The sequence below is a fragment of the Hakea prostrata genome, chromosome 2 (assembly GCF_041222555.1).
Source record: "Hakea prostrata isolate BN-2017 chromosome 2, UWA_Hpros_2, whole genome shotgun sequence".
Taxonomy (NCBI): domain Eukaryota; kingdom Viridiplantae; phylum Streptophyta; class Magnoliopsida; order Proteales; family Proteaceae; genus Hakea; species Hakea prostrata.
In genome coordinates, this window is record NC_142601.1 from 56,217,414 (window position 1) to 56,235,917 (window position 18,504).

Consider the following 18,504-nt stretch of genomic DNA (forward strand, 5'->3'; position numbering starts at 1 on the left):
TTTAAACCCCAAAAGACGAATCAGATGCAAGCATCCCTTTTTGTCTCTGCCCTTTATTCTCTTCTTTATAATCTTTTTGAAAGAAAATCATTTGCCTCTTTGCGTTTTGTGATTGGTGGTGCGGGCTCAGCACTCTTTTTTTAAAGGGGTGGTGGGTTTCTTTCTTTTAATTTCTCTCATAAATTGGGATTGGTAATTTGGTATTGAGCAGGTGAAATAATTGTCATAGTTATTGAGCCATTTTTTCAGGCTATTTAAATGTAAGCTAAACGACTATCTTGTATCTTGTTTGTTTTGTGGGTAATTCTATTCTTTCAAGATTAGTCTTCATGGGTATTTATTCCTTAACCAAATAGTAGTAAAGTTTTTAAGTGTGAATTCATCTTCTCCTTTTTAGTTTTTTCTTGTGGTCGAATTTCTTTATCTTTTAGATGTTACCTCCACATTAGAAGTTTAAAATCTTCTTTTTGACATGTCTTGTATGCAAAAATCCTGATTAATGTTACTTTATTTCAATGGACTTCTCTCTTTTGTGAAAAAATAATGGTGAGTGCATATAACATATTCTTGTAACAGGGTTTTTTTTTGGGTAATCATCTTGTAACAGGGTTAAACAACTTTGAATAACACGATATTTGGATTGAGAACAAAATCTCTATCATAAATCAGTTCTCATCTTTTCCTTTCTTCTTAATGAGTCATTCGATAAATCTTCTCTCTATTAGGTGTTCTAGGTTCGTAATACAACTCATTATAAGTTTGGCATGGGATGGGTGTTGGACAAAGTGGGTAATATCTCGCCATGGTCATGGTTCGTCATTTAATTATGAAGTCACTAGATCTCAACAATTACATACTAATGTTTCTATAAAAGATTTTCCTTCAATTCTCTTTTTAAAAATATATATAAATTTTCTCAAACCCTTCAAGTATGTAGAGAGATTGATTAGGGGGACTAGGGGTGCCTGAAGATAATCTCACACATGGAGTGAACTTGAATGCTGTGTATTTAATGCTCAACATGTGTTGTCGACAATCAAGATCAAATTTCGACCGTCCATTATGAAGACATTGAAAACCGAAATTGACAGTTGAGATCGAAATCTCAATCTAGATTTGATCTCGACCGTCAACAATACAATTAATGCACAACACTAAAGTTCAACCCCTCACACACTCTCCCGTGGTGAAACACTCAAAGACATATTTATTTTTCTCATTGTCAAATACTTTATTTCATTCTCCTTTGATGGGTAACACATTAGTATAAAGCATGATAAGGAGGAGATGCTTCTTCTTTTTCTTTTTTGAGAGAAGTGTTTTTTCATATGTTCATACATCTTTCACTGATCTTCTAGCGTATGACATCTTAGAATTATTTTACTTTAATGTATAGTGATGAAATCATCTGTTTTGAAGAAAAACAATCCAATGGTCACTGAAACCCGATGATTTTGTGGGTAAAATTTAAAATCTCAACGGTGCTAGGTAAACAGAAGAGCAAAATTCACATGAAATGATTGAAGAGAGAACTCTTAAAAGTGATAAAATGCCTCTACCAAAGGTGATAAATGCATTCACCTTCTTTTTTATTATTAAAGTGATAGCTAGGTTGGAATTATTGTTACCAGTCTAATGAGAGGGAATAAAGGCGTCCATAAACAGCACAACTAGCCGTTAGACCCTCAGCTTGATGACGTGGTATAATTTTAATTTTTGAAATAAAAGAAATTTTGTTTCCGCCTAGATCTTTCTAAAGACGAAATGATCGTTACAATCTTGTTTGACACACCCATCTCGTCCTCCAGTAGCTATTTTCTTTTGCTACCTTCTCCATTCTCACGGGCTTTCTACCTGAGAGTGAAACACCAGAAACCATGGCGGCCGAAGATGACTTGGAAGTCGATGTTGGTCTTGGGTACCCCAGATTATATGCGAAGCTCTGCCGAGACCGCTTTCAGAATCCATACAATCATGGCCCTCCCTTCACTTTCATTCCTTATGGTTTTCAGCCTCAAGAGGTAAGAATCCTCTATCTTCTTTTTTTTATCTTTCACTTTCATTCCTTATTGTTTCAATTTTTCGTTTCGAATTCCATGAAGCAAACAATTTTTAGTTTGATATTAAATGGGTTTATGTTAATTTTCAAACTTGTTTATAGATTGTGATTGGAATTTGGAACTGGAAGAATACCATCGGTCTTTGTAGTTCCATTTCATATATCTGTTGCAGATGAGTTCAATTATGGGTTTAACTCGTGAAATTTTAGTTTCCAATTTCTTTTGGTATTACAATCTTTCAAGGCTTTCTGGATTTTCTGAATTTTATAGGAATCAAAAGCGAGGGAATTGGATCAGATGTTCCCAGTAATTGACCCTGAAGCCAAACTTTCCGTGAAGCCTAGAATTTATGCCAGCCTACTCTGGAAGCAACTCAACCACCTTGGGTGAGTGTTGTAACTCTCAAGTCTCGACTCCTTTATGTGGAATTCTCGGAAATGGGGAAAGTGTTTGAATGGAACTTGATAGTTACTGAACTTTATTTTCTTAACATTTTGGTTCAACAGGAATGCTGGCTTTGATCCTGAAAAATTTCGAGTAGACCCTTATGGCAATGTTCTATATTATCATTCAGATTCAGCCTCTCCCCTGTCTTGGGAATTCGATCATTGGTTTCCTCTGTCAAGTATGGATTTACCCAGTCTTTTCCCAAGATCTTTTTCCCAACTGTTCCCTGTCTTAGGCTTCTAAGATCTTTTTGTTGTTGGTGCCGCAGGAGGAGGACGGACTGTTCCCAGCAATCTGAGGATAGTACAATGGCAAGTATGTAAGAAGAAACGCAATAAGTTGGAATTTCTCGTTCCCTGGTGGGATCTTCAGTTGGGGATCTCTGTAAACCAGTTCCTTAACATTTTTGCCTCTTCCAATTCTGATTTCAGGTAAGTTTCGTTCTTTTTCATTTCTTTGGTTATCTGTTATCTCCTATATTTCTTTTCCATGACTCAATGACATTCAACTAGAATTCTGTGGATATATAAAAAAATTTCAGGTATAGAGCATTTTCATTTTTATTTGCTGAGGGTGAGAATGAAGAATTAAATGATTCAGAGACAGCCCAGTCACATAATTTTCCGAAACATTTCATTGAATCCAAAAGTGAAATTGGCCTTGCTCCGGCTGCCATCATTTTATCTAGAGGAGAATATTCTGACGGGTCATCAATGTTAAGATCTCTCGATCTCAATAGGCGAATCGGCTCAAACTCCCTTGTGACTGGTAATGGAAGAACTAATACGGCATTTTTTTTAGATTGTTGACTTGAAAAAAAAACCTTCTGTTTTAATCTTTGAACACTACAGCTTCGAGGAAATTCTTGAGCGACAACAATCAATCACGCTGCAACTCAGTTCAGAGATTTAGGCCAAGTATATCAAAGGAAAATGAGAATCCTGACATGTCTACAAATCCGTATATGGCCATCTTCATGGCCAGAGACTCCTTGAGACAGAAGGAAGAGGAAGAAAAGACGCAAATGGAGATCCGGAAATTGGATGGGGAACTGAATGAAATGAAGCAGAAGAATGAAGTGGAGAGAGTAGCCCTTCAAGACTTGGAGTTGGTGCTAACAAAACATAGGAGAAGGGCTGAGAAGTGTAGACGGCAGGCAGAAGCACAATCAGCCCACAGAGCTGTGCTAGAGAAGATGATTCGAGATGCTATGCACCAGTAAGAATAATCACAGAAAGTAGTAGGTACAACAATCAGATTTTACTATATATTTAATTTTGGAATTTCTTCTTTCTTTTTGTGTGTTGCAGGAGTATTGTTTTTAAGGAACAAATCAGATTGAACCAGGCTGCCATTAGTGCTCTGACGGCAAGACTTGAAGCACAGAAGGCAACATGTGATTCTTCTGAGAGGGAGCTACACATAAAATTCAAGCAAAAAAATGAGGTTGAGAAACAGATCAGGCCTCAATGGGAGCATGTAAGGAAGAGATCAAGAATGGATGATACTCTTTTCGATGATGATAATCTTCTTTACTTGCCAGGTATCAAGCCAAGGAAACATTCACACAGGGAATTGAGAGCATTGCTGAAGGAAGAACAGAAGACACATGAAGCAGGTTCATCACTCAATGAGCAGAGAGGACATGAAGTCGAGGAGGATAAAAATGAACCCATTAAAGGCATTATTGAAGAGAAGGCTGGGGGTCAAACTACACCCATCACTATTGTGAAGAATGACATACCAATTGATGAAAAGCTACAAAATTTAGAGATTGAAGGAGGGAAGGAGGACATCAAGCGTTTTTCTGTTTTTCATAGCCCTGAACAAGAGGATGAGGATGACGAATGCAGAAAGCTACGTGGGAAGGGGAATATAGAGAAGTGGCTGAAAATGCTTCTAGACACAACCCAAGAAGGACCAATCATGAACTCACCTCCTCAAGTGGGTGAACACAGGAAAAGCCAGATGAAGGAATCTCAAACTGAAGATGGGCATAGTAGTACAAGCAAGACTGAGCAAATGATAAGAAGGTTGAACCTCACAAACCCACAGGAGGAGGTAAAGATTTTGCAGTTTCCAGGATCAGAAAACAAAAGAGGTCTCAAATCGGTTGAGGGTGATACTGCTGTAGAAAATATCCATCCGAGAGATGATGGAAACAGAAACGAACAAATTGGTGAGGAGAAGATTGGTAAAAATATGTGTGAGACAACCAATGAAAGAGAAGTGAGCAATGTAGGTAAAGGCATCGGAAGTAGCTTGAGCTTTGAAGCTAAGGAAAGAAAAGAGAAGCTCGGCAAGGAGAGGGGGCTTATGAGGAGCGAGAGTGCTAGAATATTTAGGCCAACCCCTTCTTCTCCGTCTGTGATATTGGGAATTAAAAAAGGAGTTGATTGCATGCTTAGGAAGAAGCCCACGGTGATTGGGTCTGATGAAGATGGTGATGAGAATCCTGCAGTGACAAACAGCTTCATCAAGTCATCCATCAAAACAATCAAGAAAGCAGTGAAGATATGAAAGTAATCAAGCAGTGAAGATAAAAATTGATTTTGTATGTCAGCATTTTTTAAGTTGATTCAGAGAGCTAATAAGTACTTTAGTTAAACAACTATTTGTAGACTTAAATTTTCTCTTGGTATCTGTAAATAAAGAGTGATCTTCTATGAACTCTATGAAGATCTCCAAATTCTTTTTGAGGAAGAAAATTTTCTCCTTGCTGTCAATGTATGATAATGAAGCAATATTGGTTAAAGAAAAGAAGAAGAAAAAAAACGTGTCATGGCTGAATGAAGTTGAAACTTGAAACCAAAAAAAATAATAATAATAATAATAATAATAAATAGTGAACCGAAGGATGTCTTGGTCATTTAAATGACAAACCAGCAATGAGCAATCCAGCCTTCCAGGGGTTTCAAGAACTCATTTTTCCTTTGTTTTTCTTTCCCCAACCAAAAACAAATTAATGGTCCTTCCTTGACCAGCATGATTCATGCGCTGCCTCTACTTTTACCCTCGGCAAGCATCACAAACCAATTTAAGATGGGCACAACATCGTCAGGATATCATTTCCCTCATCAGAAACTGCTTCGAAATTCGGTCATTGAACCAAATTCATGGCCAGATGATCCGGACGGGTCTGATACAAGATATCTTCTTGGTTAGCCGGATTATTGCTTTTCTTACGAACCCATCTGCCTGTCTCAACATACAGTATGCTCGTCGCATATTTGATCAAATACAACACCCAAACGAATTCATATGGAATTCCATGTTCAGGGTCTACACCCAAAGTCGAGCTCCAAGAGATACGCTATTACTTTACAAGAAGATGATTCTCAGTGGGTTTTCTGCGGACAATTACGCATATCCAATTGTAACCAAAGCTTGCTCCCTCCTTTGTGCGCTTCAAACTGGTAAACTTGTTCATGGACAGATTGTAAAACTTGGGTTCCAATCAGATATTTGCATAATGTCTGGAGTTATGAGTTTTTATGTTAGTTGTCAGAGTATCAGAATGGCAAGACAAGTATTTGATGAAATGCCTGAAAGAGATGTTGTTGCTTGGACATCAATGATATGGGGCTATTCTCAGTTGGACGGTTCTGAGGAATCATTCCTTCTTCTGGATGAGATGGAAAGGACTGGTGTTAAGCCGAACAGCATCACCATCATAAGCCTACTTTCAGCATGTGGGAATCTCCAAGCTCTTGACAGAGGCCGGTGTCTCCATTCTTATATTCGGGAGAATAACATGGAACATGAAACTGCAGTTGCTAATGCACTCATCAACATGTATGCCAAGTGTGGAATCATGTCAGATGCGCTGAAACTTTTTGAGAACAACCCCACTAGAAATGTAGTTACGTGGAATGCTTTGATCAGTGGTTTTGTTCAGAATGGCCTCCCTACTGAAGCCTTGAGGTTGTTTCAAGAAATGGAATGCTCAGCTGAAAAACCTAATGAGATCACAGTTGTAAGTGCTTTGTCAGCTTGTGCACAATTGGGCGATCTTGAACAAGGAAAACTTCTTCATCTGTATATAAAAGAACAGAGGTTTAACAATGATGTCTTTGTAGGGAATGCTCTTATTAACATGTATGCAAAGTGTGGGGATCTGGATGGGGCTACGTGTGTTTTCAAACAAATGCCAGACAAAGATGTTTTTTCATGGACAACATTAATAAGTGGCTACGTGCTTGAAAGCAAGTTCAAAGAGGCCTTGGTAATCTTTCAGGAGATGCAGCTCTGATGGAGTCAAAGCAAATGCAGTTACTTTGGTCAGCTTATTATCAGCTTGTTCCCAGACTGGTGCATTAGATCAAGGCAAACTCATTCATGCTTACGTTGAAGAACACAATGTGAAGCAAGATTTGTGTCTGGGAAATGCTTTAATTGACATGTATGCCAAGTGTGGATGCATTGAAAGTGCATTATGGGTATTTCATACTATGTCTTGCAAAGATAACTTTTCGTGGAATGCAATGATTGGAGGGCTTGCCATGCATGGACATGAAAAAGTAGCCATCGATCTCTTTACACAAATGCAAAGGGTAGGGGAAGTGATACCTGACAGTGTAACCTTTATAGCTGTTCTTACTGCGTGTTCTCATACAGGTATGATTCTTGAAGGATATCACTACTTCAATTCCATGTCTAGTTTATATGGCATCTGCCCAAGCATCGAACACTATGGATGTATGGTGGATCTCCTCAGCCGAGGTAGCCGCTTGGAAGAAGCATGGGAATTTATTATGAACATGCCAATAGAGCCAAATTCAGTTATCTGGGGATCTCTGCTTTCTGCTTGTCATTCCAATGGTAAGGTTGAACTTGGAGAGAAAATTGCTGAGAAAATCCTTAAGTTGACTCCTAATGACAATGGTGTATATGTGCTTCTTTCAAACATATATGCTAAACTGGGTAGGTGGAATGATGTGAAACGAGTGAGAACTAAGATGGAAAATATAGGAATTGAGAAGTCTCCTGGATGCAGTTCTGTTGAAGTTGATGGTGTGGTTCATGAATTCTATGTGAGGGAGATGGCATATGATAAATCTAGCCTTATGTATTTAGTTCTCAATGGATTGACGCTTCAATCAAAAGAGTTAGTTCTTTGAATTATACGTTCACTTCTCCTTAACAACTTTTTAGCATCTGAAAACTGCATCAGTCTAACACGACTGCTGTAGAGAGATCATCCTATAGATCTCCTCAGAAACACAGTAAAGATTTTGCTCTGTTTTTCTTAATGTCCCATGTAATAACTATCATGTCCTTCAGAGTGGCTTGCTCCTTTCTTTTTCTGGGGAGAGGTGTCTAAAACAAGAGTGATCTGCTTGAATCGCTTGAATCCTGCACCTCTCCACTAATTTCAGTAGGATTGTGTATAGGTTTGGTAGAGCTAGTCTAAGGTCAACCTTCACATAACTTGATAACCAACCCATGAACTCTTAGCCTGCTCTAGCTAAACCTCTGTTGAGCTTTGGGCCAATAATTAACAGGTCGTAAAAGTCTGTAAACTTAGTTCCATAGATTAATTCTTTGAGGGTTTTTTCTCATCATGGAAAACAAAAAAAAATTGAGGGGGAGAAATGGGAGCATGGATGTTCTTTGAAACCCCAAAATTCAAGGAAGCAATATGAAACTTGAATTGGAACAGGAGAAATCTAACCCAACCGAAGTATGAAGACATTGGTTCAGAACAACAATGGTAGTCAGCATAGGGCAGTCAGTAGAGAGAGTAGTTTGGCATTAATTCAGGGACAAGTGCACAACTAACTGACTAACTGAAGCCGATGGAGTGGAGCCTTGGATTCAAGGTTCAATCCAAATGTAAAAACTAGTAGAGATAGAAACAGAGCCAACCAACCTCTTATCAAAAACGGAAAAAAAAAAAATAAAAATGAGCTAACTAATATCAAAACCACTGAAAACATCGTTACAAATCTATTTCCTTGTTCATGACATCATACTCATTGATTTGGAAACTGTTCTGGAGTGGTTCTTTTGAGGACGAATTCTGGGACCTGTTAATTAACAGAAGTGATCCAAGATTGACCCCTAAAATTGGAACCTGTGAAGAAAATCTTGATCAGCCAAAACCCATCCCATTGACACCTCAGTATTGGCTCTATTACGATTTAATGAAGTTGGAACTTCAAATTAATGTGAAAACCATGAAAGGTGGCATTGATTTGGACTTTTGATTTGGGCAGATAGGTCTACAACGACTAGATTATCCTCAGTCCCACCAGAAGGAACACTTGGATTTGAAATTTCCAAATTTAAACCCACTAAATGTCCCCAAACCCCAAAAGAGATTTTATTTGAATCTCAACAATTGTATGCTAAATTTATTTAGGTTAATTTTCATATGGACCCTTGAGGTTTGGTCATTGTCATTTTTAGTCCAAGAAAATTGAAACTTTGCATATGCCTCCCTTGTACTATAAAAAAAAATCAATCTAAGGACAAATTATCTTTTCTATGACCAATTTGTCCTTATTCTTTTTTTTAAGACAAATTTCTTTTGGACCCCTTGAAGTTTGGTTTATATCATTTTTAGTCCAAAAAAAATTGAGACTTTGCATTTAACTCCCCTATACTATAGAAAATGTCAATTTAAAGACAAAATATTACTTTTAGTGACGAATTTATCCTATTTTCTCATGTTCAATACATTATTTCACTCTCCACTAATGATCTGATGGTAAATCATTAAAATAAAGCATGATAAGGAATAAGATGCCTCTTTCTTTTTCTTTTCCTGAGATAAGTTTTCTTATATGATCATATATGTATATTATTCATACGAAAAAAAATTGTGGCATATATGTATATTCCTGAGGCACAACTAGACCCTCAGCTTGATAACATGGCATAATTTCATTTTAAAAAAAATTGTTTCCTATCAGATCTTTATAAAGTGACAAACATGCCGTTAGTGCCGAATTCAGTAATTCGGGGATCTCTTCTTTCTGCTTGTGATTTCCATGGTAAGGCTGAACTTGGGGGAGAAAATTGCTAAGAAAATCTCGGAGTTGACTCCTAATGACAATGGTGCTTATGTGCTTCTTTTTAACATATATGTTAAATTGAGTAGGTGGTGTTGCGCTTGAACTTTTTTACGTCACCTGAGAGTTGTTGGACGATCTCTTAAGGGCTTCTTCAATGTGATGCAAGTATGTGTGATTCCTGCATTCTCAAAGAAAATTAGAGCAGCCCGACCTAGTGTTGGTTGGGAGACCGTCTCCGACACGCAAATTAGTCTAGGCTCAACGGTAGAAGGCTCTGAGAGGATTCTTAGAACGTAAGGAATGATAGTAAGTAAAGTCTCATACCTTGCTAATCTTACGAATGTGGTTTATATAGTAGTTACCTTGAGGCGGCCTCTCTGTTGATCTCGCCCACTAATTGAAGAGTGAGATTAGTTGTTTTAGGAGGCACGTTCCTTTCCTCATTAGGACATTAATAGAGCCATTACACCGAGAGTCACTCCCCCACATTTCATTGTGGGCTTATCATGCGGTTATTTCTATAACTAGCCCTTTTGACTTAGTCCTTCTTCAAAGCCTTCTTCGAACATAGTGATGGGTGTTCTCATACTACCTGAGCCTATCCCAAGTGATTTTCGAGGGATCCTCCAAAGGAAAGGTTCTCCAACTTCCCGAGAAAATGTTTATGGGGTTCCCGAGGGGTTCTTCAAATCATCCCAAGTGGGTGCTTTATATGTTCCCCCAAAGGGTCATCTGTTCTTTCCTGATAGGAAGTCTATATGTTCCGAGAGGGTGCTGGTGAACCTTCCCAAGGGGGCGTCTACATGTCCCGAGAGGGTGCTGATGAATCTTCTCTAGGGGTATTGACGAATCTTTTCGAATTGACTACCCTCCACAACAGATGGATTGATGTGAAAGGAGTGAGAACTAAGATGGAAAATACAGGAATTAACTGAGAAATCCCCTAGATGTAGTTCGGTTGAAGTTAATGATGTGGTTCATGAATGCTATGTGAAGAAGGCAGCTCATCATAGACCTAGCCATGCTTATTTAGTTCTCAATGGATTGATGCTTCAACCAAAAGAATTATTTTTAGGAACAATACATTCACTTCTCATTAATAATATTTTACCACCTAAAAACTGCATTAGTCTAACAGGATTTCTATAGAGAGATCATCTTATACATCTCCTCATCATATTTAAAGGCAAGCTTGCTAATCATGGACCTTGAGCCCTCATTTTTTTCATTTTTTCTTCTTCCTAAAACCTTCAGCACCCATATGATAAAGTAAAAGTTTCAAGAAGTGAAACTCATAGTAGCATTTGGAGAGTCCGGATCAGCTCCCCTGACGGGTTTCCGACCACACAAAACAGTGGGGCCCACGATAAAAATACTTTTTGGAAACAACAAAAAAAAAATTAAAATTTCATATGTGGGCCCCACTGTTTTGTGTGGTTGAGAAATCGTTGAGAAGCACTCTGTACTACCTTGACGGGGTGAGGATCCGGATTTGCATTTGGATTATACTTGCGAAACCAAAAATTTTATCAGAAGCAAAACCCTAAAACGCATGGTCAATCTTTTTGAAAAGAAGTGCTGGTCCAATCAGAAGACGGCAGTTATGCACACAAATTAAAACTGTGATCAACTCAGGTCGATTCTGTCAATTCTGTCACAAAGTTGGGCCCCCATGCTTCTTGACACATATAGCGATTAGGGTATGCAATAAGTCCACTCAATGGGCCCTTTTTGAAATAAAATTTTCATTTTGAATTTTGGTGACCAAGTGATTATCATGTTTCACCAATTCAAGAGGCGAAGTCCACCAACAAGCGGGGCCGGGGGGGGCCGGCGGGGACTGGCCCGGCGCGGAGCTGTGCCGGGGGCGCGGTTAGCCCCCCAAAAAAAAAAAAAAAGTCCACCTAACAAACGACCTCATAAAAATAAATGTCTCATGCATTTTTCTTGGCCTCCAAACAGGTGCAAAGATTAGTCCACTTGACAAACAGTTGCTCACTCTTAAAAGTAATAGGAAAAATTCTGAGACATTTCAAAATAAATAATAAGAATTAAAGACATCTTACAAGCATGTCAAATTGACATTTGCTGTTTTGTGGTCAAGGCAGTATATTAATGAGAAAATTACACGATATCTACTATTTTTGGAATAAAACTAGTGATCATCTGTGATTATCTTTAAAATTACATGGTATCTGCATACATAATTATTGGTTTGGCAGCCAAGAAGAAAAACCCAAAAGAGAGAGAGGGTATGATGATAAAATAATTGTTTATTTGTCCATCTCTATTTTAATTGAATTTTTTTTTTCTTTTCGATTGATTGGTTACCGACGTAGCCTAAAATGTCTGTTTTTGTAACTAACAAAAAAAAATGTAGCGGAGTAACTGACAATCAAAGGCTCAAACATTGACTCCTATTTTTGACTTATGATGGGTTTCTTTTCGTATTTATTAGACAATTCTAACAAACAAATATGACCCACATAAACAGTAGAGCTAAAATTGAGTTCTTCGTTGGAGATGATGATTTGCAATGGGTGGAGAGAGTGATGTTAGATGAGGGTAGTTACGTAATTCATCCTCCAAAGGGTATTTCAATAATTTAATTTTAAAATTTAAAATGAGGGAAATGGGGGTAAATATGTAATTTATCATCAAGAGGTATTTGAGTAATTGAACATTCAAACTTAAATTCAGGATAATATGGTCATTATACTATAACGAGGGTAACATGGTCATTTAACCCATGATTTAATAGAATCTTGAATGAAACGTCAAGAGTGACATGAACCCTTCAACGTCTTTCCAACAGGGGAAGATTAAGGACTGGAGAGAGACTGTGTCGTGTGAGTGAGTAAGTGAGTGAGGTTAGTGGGCCTAATCCGATTGTGCTGCTAATTAATGTGATTTGGTGGGGCCCATCATCATGTCCATCTCATCTGGGAAGGTGTGCACGTGAAAGTGAGGAATCAAAAGCGTCTGGTCGTCAAATCCTATGATATGATAATATGATATGATATCATCCGATCCTTCAACCGAAAAGAAAAAATCCTTTCTTCCTGAGTCTCCTCCGGTTCACTGACTCATCAGTCTCTCCCGTTACGGGTGGGTCCGTTTAGTGGTCCACATCTAAACGGGTTGATCCACTTAACCGGCTTCTTAGGTTAGTGCGAAAAATATAATATAAATTATAATGGAGGTTTGAGGTCAGAAATTTCCTAGAATCCGATATATTCTCACTAGAAATTGCACAGAGCAAGTTGGTGCGTATCTCTATTCTCTTCTCTAACGACCAAAGTTGCAGAACGTAATGAAACACACAGGTCACAGGTACGATGTCTTGATAAAAGCTGACGACATCGTTAAAAGAAAAGAAAAGAAAAGAAAAGAAAATATTCTCTCCTTCCAAAAAGTCTTCCATGTGAGAATTCGAGGTGGTGGTGAGGTGGTGATTGTGATTCACAAGGGACCTTTCCATTCCATTCATCCACTCCTACTATCTTATCGTCTCCCTCATCTCAATCGACCTCCACCACCTGCAAAACTCTTTCCTTTTTTGGTCACTGTGAAAAACCCAGATCTCCTAATTTATCTTTACACAAGAACAAGAAGAAGAGTAAAACTGCAAAGAGCCAAGTGACAGGAAAAACAGTAATGGGTGGGAACTGATGAAAGCAGATATAACCCACTAGTTATATTGCAGCTCAAACGGATACCTCATGTGACCATCTGCGAGCTTATTATGTCCATGGGACCCAAATTCTCTCTCACTCCCCACACCAATTTGCTGCTCTTGCTGATACTGACTTTCCTATAAACCATAAAGCAGCCAACCTCTGATCTGCATCTTTCATACTAACTGGACTGTCCCATGAGGGACCCCTGCTCTCTCAAACCTCATTTTTTGGAAAACCATGAAAATGGCCTTAATTAGTCTCAACACCACAGTCAACTCATCACCCTGTGGTTGTGTATTTATGTTAAGTTTAATTATTGCATTGATAAGTGTTTTTTTCTAACTCCTATATAGTTTTGGTTTCACCCTTTATGCCTGGGCCTCCCTTGTAAAGCATGTGGTGTGGCACTATTATGTGGACCACGAACAAACCTTCACAAGTTAGGGGCTAACATGGACTTGATAACTATAAGAGACCCACCATGAGCAAAGGGTATACCAAAAACAGAACAAGAGCCACAACCAACCCCACACACCTAGCCCCACCAGAAGAAAGAAAAAGGCAGCAATTCTTAAAAGGAAACAAGCATGGAGTGAAGTTAGTTTGATTAGATATCCTTTTTCTTGTGACAAGAAAGGCAATAATTTTATGAACTCTGAAAAGAAAGAAGAAGCAAGTAAAAAGAGGTAAAAGGTTCTAGCAACTACTGCTAGTGAAGGATAGCTAGGTTAGCATGCTTTCTTTCTATGTTTAAATGTGCTCCTTCATATATTTCTTCTCAAACCCCCTAAAAAAAAATATTCTTTTATATACCATTATCTTAGAGAACACGTTTTCATAAAATTCAAATACTTATCAGTAAAGGTTACGTGAGAAAAAATCTTCATCAAAAACAGAATGCAACTTCTAAAATATTTGGTCAGTGATACCTTGTCATATATATAGTTCGATCTCTTGTTTGTATATATTGATTGTATACTTTAAGCCACCTTTTGCCCCCGCCCCTTTCTTTTCCCTTTCTCACAGTACATGGTAGTTCAAATTCATATGATCATAGTGTTAATTGGACAACAAATAATCACTATATCGTCTAATACTTAACTTTAAGAGTTTAATTTTTGAGATTTCATTATTTTTTCCTATCTGGTTTTTCCTTCCCATGCTTCAAAGAAAAAGGTCTCTTCATAGTTTTTTTAAGTGTGATAATTTGTAATAAGAGTATTCTGTAAATTATGAAACTACCCACCCCTATGGTTCTAAGAAAAAGATGAAGCTTTCAATGTGTAGAAACCACCACTTATTGATGATTTTTAAGAAATAATAAAGACTCAGAGGATCCCAAAGAATAATGGCATGGATGCTGGACACTAGGAAGAGAGAATATTGTTCTCTTTTTCTTCGAAAAATAATAATTACACGGGTAAAAAAGAAGGTAATTCTTTCTAGTGCTTACAGCCACTACAAGTGGGGCTGTGCCGAGTCAGGAATCGGTTGCCAAGCCGAAGCCGCAATTATTGGCCGGCTATGCCAGCCAAGGGTCAAGCACCCTTCTGTCTCCTCCACACAGTAGCCTTCCGCAGAGAACATTGTGACTAGCATGCTTGCCTGCTTAAATGCATTGGACCCTAAATACAATGGACGAAAGCCAGCCGCTCCAAGCCGCGCCTTCCACTTGGCTAGTGGCTCGTGCCGCTCCACACGGGCCGGACCCTCGTAGCACACTATGTTACATATCTCCTTCTGTATGTACATCTCGGCTCCTGCCTTCTCCGACTGAAGCGTGGAAGCATCCAGCGAATCGAACATGGTAGAGTAATAATATAATGCTTCTGTGAATCGATCCAGGAAATCGGGTTGGTTATGATCCGCCTCTTGCTCCACGACGGTAACGATTTTCGGGTTCAAGCTCCGAATCCATGTCAACACTATGTCGAGGCTCTGGTCGGAATTGAGTAGGCGGTGAAGCTGCATTATGGAATTCACGGCCACCACCTCATCGGGTCCCACCTTCAGCATCCAGGGCTTCACATCATCTAGCCGTGTGGCTGACACGTACCGGAAGGCGAAACGGACGTTCACGGATCGGGCCATCTCGGTCAGGTTCAATCCGATTTCGCGAAGCAAGTCGCGACCGTCTTTTGACGACGACGGGGGACCGATTCCGGTTAGGCGGAGGAACGGGGGACCACCGCGCCGGAGAGCGAGAGCTTGGATGAGGACCGGCCACTGCAGGCCGTGCATCAAGTTGAAGTCGATTACGTGGACGCGATCGTGGCCGTCGAAGGCTTCCAACATGGCTTGATTGGCGGTGAAGTGAGAGAATTTGAGATAAGGGCAAGCTTCGTAAAAATGGCGGTACAAGATCTCGTTCTCCTGTGCCGAACCGGCGGCGGAGGCGAAGGCGGAGGAGGCGGCCTGAAGGCAGAAGAGCCGCCGGGTGAGGGCGTCGATGAAGTATCCGGCCACCTTGCCAATGCCGCAGCCCCGGTTCACCTGTGCAAGTAAGGTTTGCATACCGGTGATCAGGGATCCGGCCAATGAGACATCGCCACGTTGCACCGACTGCGCACATGTAACCAACAGATGCACCAACCTGATGCAGGAATCTTCTTCGAGAGCGGCCGCCTCCGCCATCACCGCCGTCAATTGCTGTTGATGCTGATGATGTTGAAGCGAATTATCCTGGTGGTGAATCCAGGCTTCCGAGTCGACGGAGCAGGGAAGGAGAGGCGGCAGCGGCGGCGGCGATGGATGAAGAACTACCGGATCCTCCTCCGTCTCCATCTCCATCTCCATCTCCATGTAGTTGAATGAATCGGTGGAGAAGGCAGCGAGATGAGAGGATGATGAGGAGACGAAGCTGGGGCCGGGGAGAGAGTGATTATGATAATTTTGATTGCATTCAGAGAGAAGGTTATCAACCCAAGAGGCGAGGTCAGAGGGGTTGTAGTGAACAACCTGAGATGAAAGTTGTTGCGAGATCTCGGTAGGGGCTTTGACCATGATTGTCTCCAAGCGCTCTAGATTCTGTGCCATTTGACAGAGATCCGAAGACCTCACCTTGTATCCGGCACCGGCAAGCAATCCGTCCATCTCAGATGACGATGATGATACTTTGAGTACTGTAGATGAAGAGGAGGAGGAGGAGGAGCTGCTGCTGCTGCTGCTGCTGCTACTAGTAGTACTAGTAGTACCACTTTCAGTACTTGCAATTGCGGTCGTTGTTACATCGGAATCAGCTGCAGAAGAGAGTCCCATCTCTGCTGCTGGATGCTTAATTTACCTGTTTTCCGATCAGACGTGAAGTAGACTCTTACGAAACCAACTGCTATACCCTAATGAGAGCGACTGAGAGTGAGAGTAAAGATGGCTCAAAATAGGAGAGAGAGAGAGAGAGAGAGGAAAGTAGGGTTTTCTTCTATGTATGAGTATGTCTCAATATCATAGAAGCTCAGAGCTCAGAGAGAGATAAGAGAGACACACAAACTCTGAACCAAAGCTAAACGGTGAGTGTGAGTGCACAAGTAAGTAACTACCAAACTTACCCAAAAAGGATAAATTGAATTTAATATAGAATAAACTATATTTACATCCCTATATTTACAATTAATTACATTTACACCCTTATACTTTATTCTATTACATTTCATCCTTTATGTTTTGACTTATATCTCTTATGTACCGTATTTTTCAAAAACTCCCACCCCATATTACCTTTCTCATTTCTAAAAAATAACAGTCAAAAATATCAACTCTCCCATGGTTTGAGCCTTGAAGAACCAAAATACAATCAGATTTGCCAATTTGTATGTTTGTATTGGTGGATTGATCTATACAGAAGCGAAACATAGTCAACTTGAATTCGGGACAGCTATTCGAAATCTTAGCGAAACACTGGATTTGTTATCTCATGTCTGCTTTTCGTGAAAAAAGACCAATTGAAATGGAGGGTTTCTTCAAACAACAAGGAGCCGAGTCAACTATTCAATCAAATGATATTGAGCACGTTTCCCGTCTCTTCTCGAGAAAGAAGTGGGATATTTCTTTGATGTACATATTTCTATCTGTATTAGTATCAGACGATTACACTACCTAACATTGATGCCTAAATTCATACACCCTCGCTTTGATTCTCAAAACTTGTGTTTCTAGACTAGATAAGCCAAAATTTGTGTACACAAGCTCAGAAGTTCAGATCCTTCTACGTGCATCACTAATTCTACCATTTATTCGATGAAGACAATTTGACCCAGGATCAACACCAAAGTGCAAGTTATAGGTGGAAATCCATGAGTTGTTAATAGAATTCTATGGGCAAGAGACCAGAGACACGGATAGGAACACCTCTAATCCTTAAACCTCTCCTTGAAAAAAAGTTGGTTCACCATAAGAATTGACTAACACTTATGCATGCACATATAAAATTAAAATTGATTAAGGTTACTATGTCCTTTAATGTTTAAAATTAACTGTGAATAGCACATGAAACTTTTGTAATAAAATAAATTTTAGGGGTCTAAATGTATTATTAACAAACACAAGTAGTTTAAATGTAATTTCAACGTTATATTCGCTTTAAATGAAATTATTAATGGGAAAATTTTCTCCGTACTTATTCTACCTTAAAAAAGTGAATTTCTACCTTTCCTGATATTTTAAAATGATCTTATTTTATTTTATTTTATTTTTACCCTTTTAATCAATTTTTTTTATTTACGTTATTTTTTTCTTTGTTTTATATTTTTTTCTTTCTTTGTAGGACAGTCACTTAATTTTTATTATAAATCCATTAGATGTAATGAGACCGTATTATTTTTTTTTATTTTTCTTTTCAAAATCTTCCTCAATTATTCGAGATATCAAATTTTCTTTCTTTCTTTTCCTTTTCTCTCCATTAGATGTAATGAGACCGTTTTTTTTTTTTTTCCCTTCTTTTCCAAAATCTCTCATCGAATCCATTAGACGTATTTTTTTTATTTCTCCTCTTTTAAAAAAGTCCATAAAAAATACAACAATAAATAATTATAAATAAAAAAATTGCATTAAAAAAATTGAAATTTTCTCCTCTCCTAGAGTGAAAAGAGAGGTAAGAATTTACATTTAAAAAGAAATTAGCAATGAAACTTTTGAGAGGGGAGCAAGAATAGATAGAGAATAAGTATAGGCATGATGCTTAATTAGTGACAAACTAAGATGCTTTTCTCACTTTGAAAATGGCTGCAAATTAATTAAAATTCATTAATTGATACTTGCTCCTACCAAAACAGATTTTGATTTATCAACTAATCAATCACATTA

At 38.8% G+C, this 18,504-nt stretch overlaps 2 protein-coding genes and 1 pseudogene across 2 annotated transcripts; 2 read left to right on the plus strand and 1 right to left on the minus strand.

Moving 5' to 3' along the window:
• The first annotated feature begins 1,773 nt into the window (after positions 1-1,773).
• LOC149025057 (uncharacterized) lies at positions 1,774-5,262 on the plus strand. The gene is made up of 7 exons (XM_089145266.1): positions 1,774-2,021; positions 2,331-2,446; positions 2,567-2,685; positions 2,776-2,938; positions 3,049-3,275; positions 3,359-3,725; positions 3,818-5,262. The coding sequence occupies exons 1-7, from the start codon at positions 1,878-1,880 to the stop codon at positions 5,025-5,027; spliced, it is 2,346 nt and encodes a 781-aa protein (XP_089001392.1). The 5' UTR covers positions 1,774-1,877; the 3' UTR covers positions 5,028-5,262.
• A 95-nt stretch (positions 5,263-5,357) lies between these two features.
• On the plus strand, positions 5,358-7,627 carry LOC149025058 (putative pentatricopeptide repeat-containing protein At3g05240 pseudogene; annotated as a pseudogene).
• A 6,717-nt stretch (positions 7,628-14,344) lies between these two features.
• Positions 14,345-16,958, minus strand: LOC149025059 (protein SLENDER RICE1-LIKE 1-like). Its single transcript, XM_089145267.1, has one exon. The coding sequence runs from the start codon at positions 16,462-16,464 to the stop codon at positions 14,665-14,667; it is 1,800 nt and encodes a 599-aa protein (XP_089001393.1). The 5' UTR covers positions 16,465-16,958; the 3' UTR covers positions 14,345-14,664.
• Positions 16,959-18,504: the final 1,546 nt, after the last annotated feature.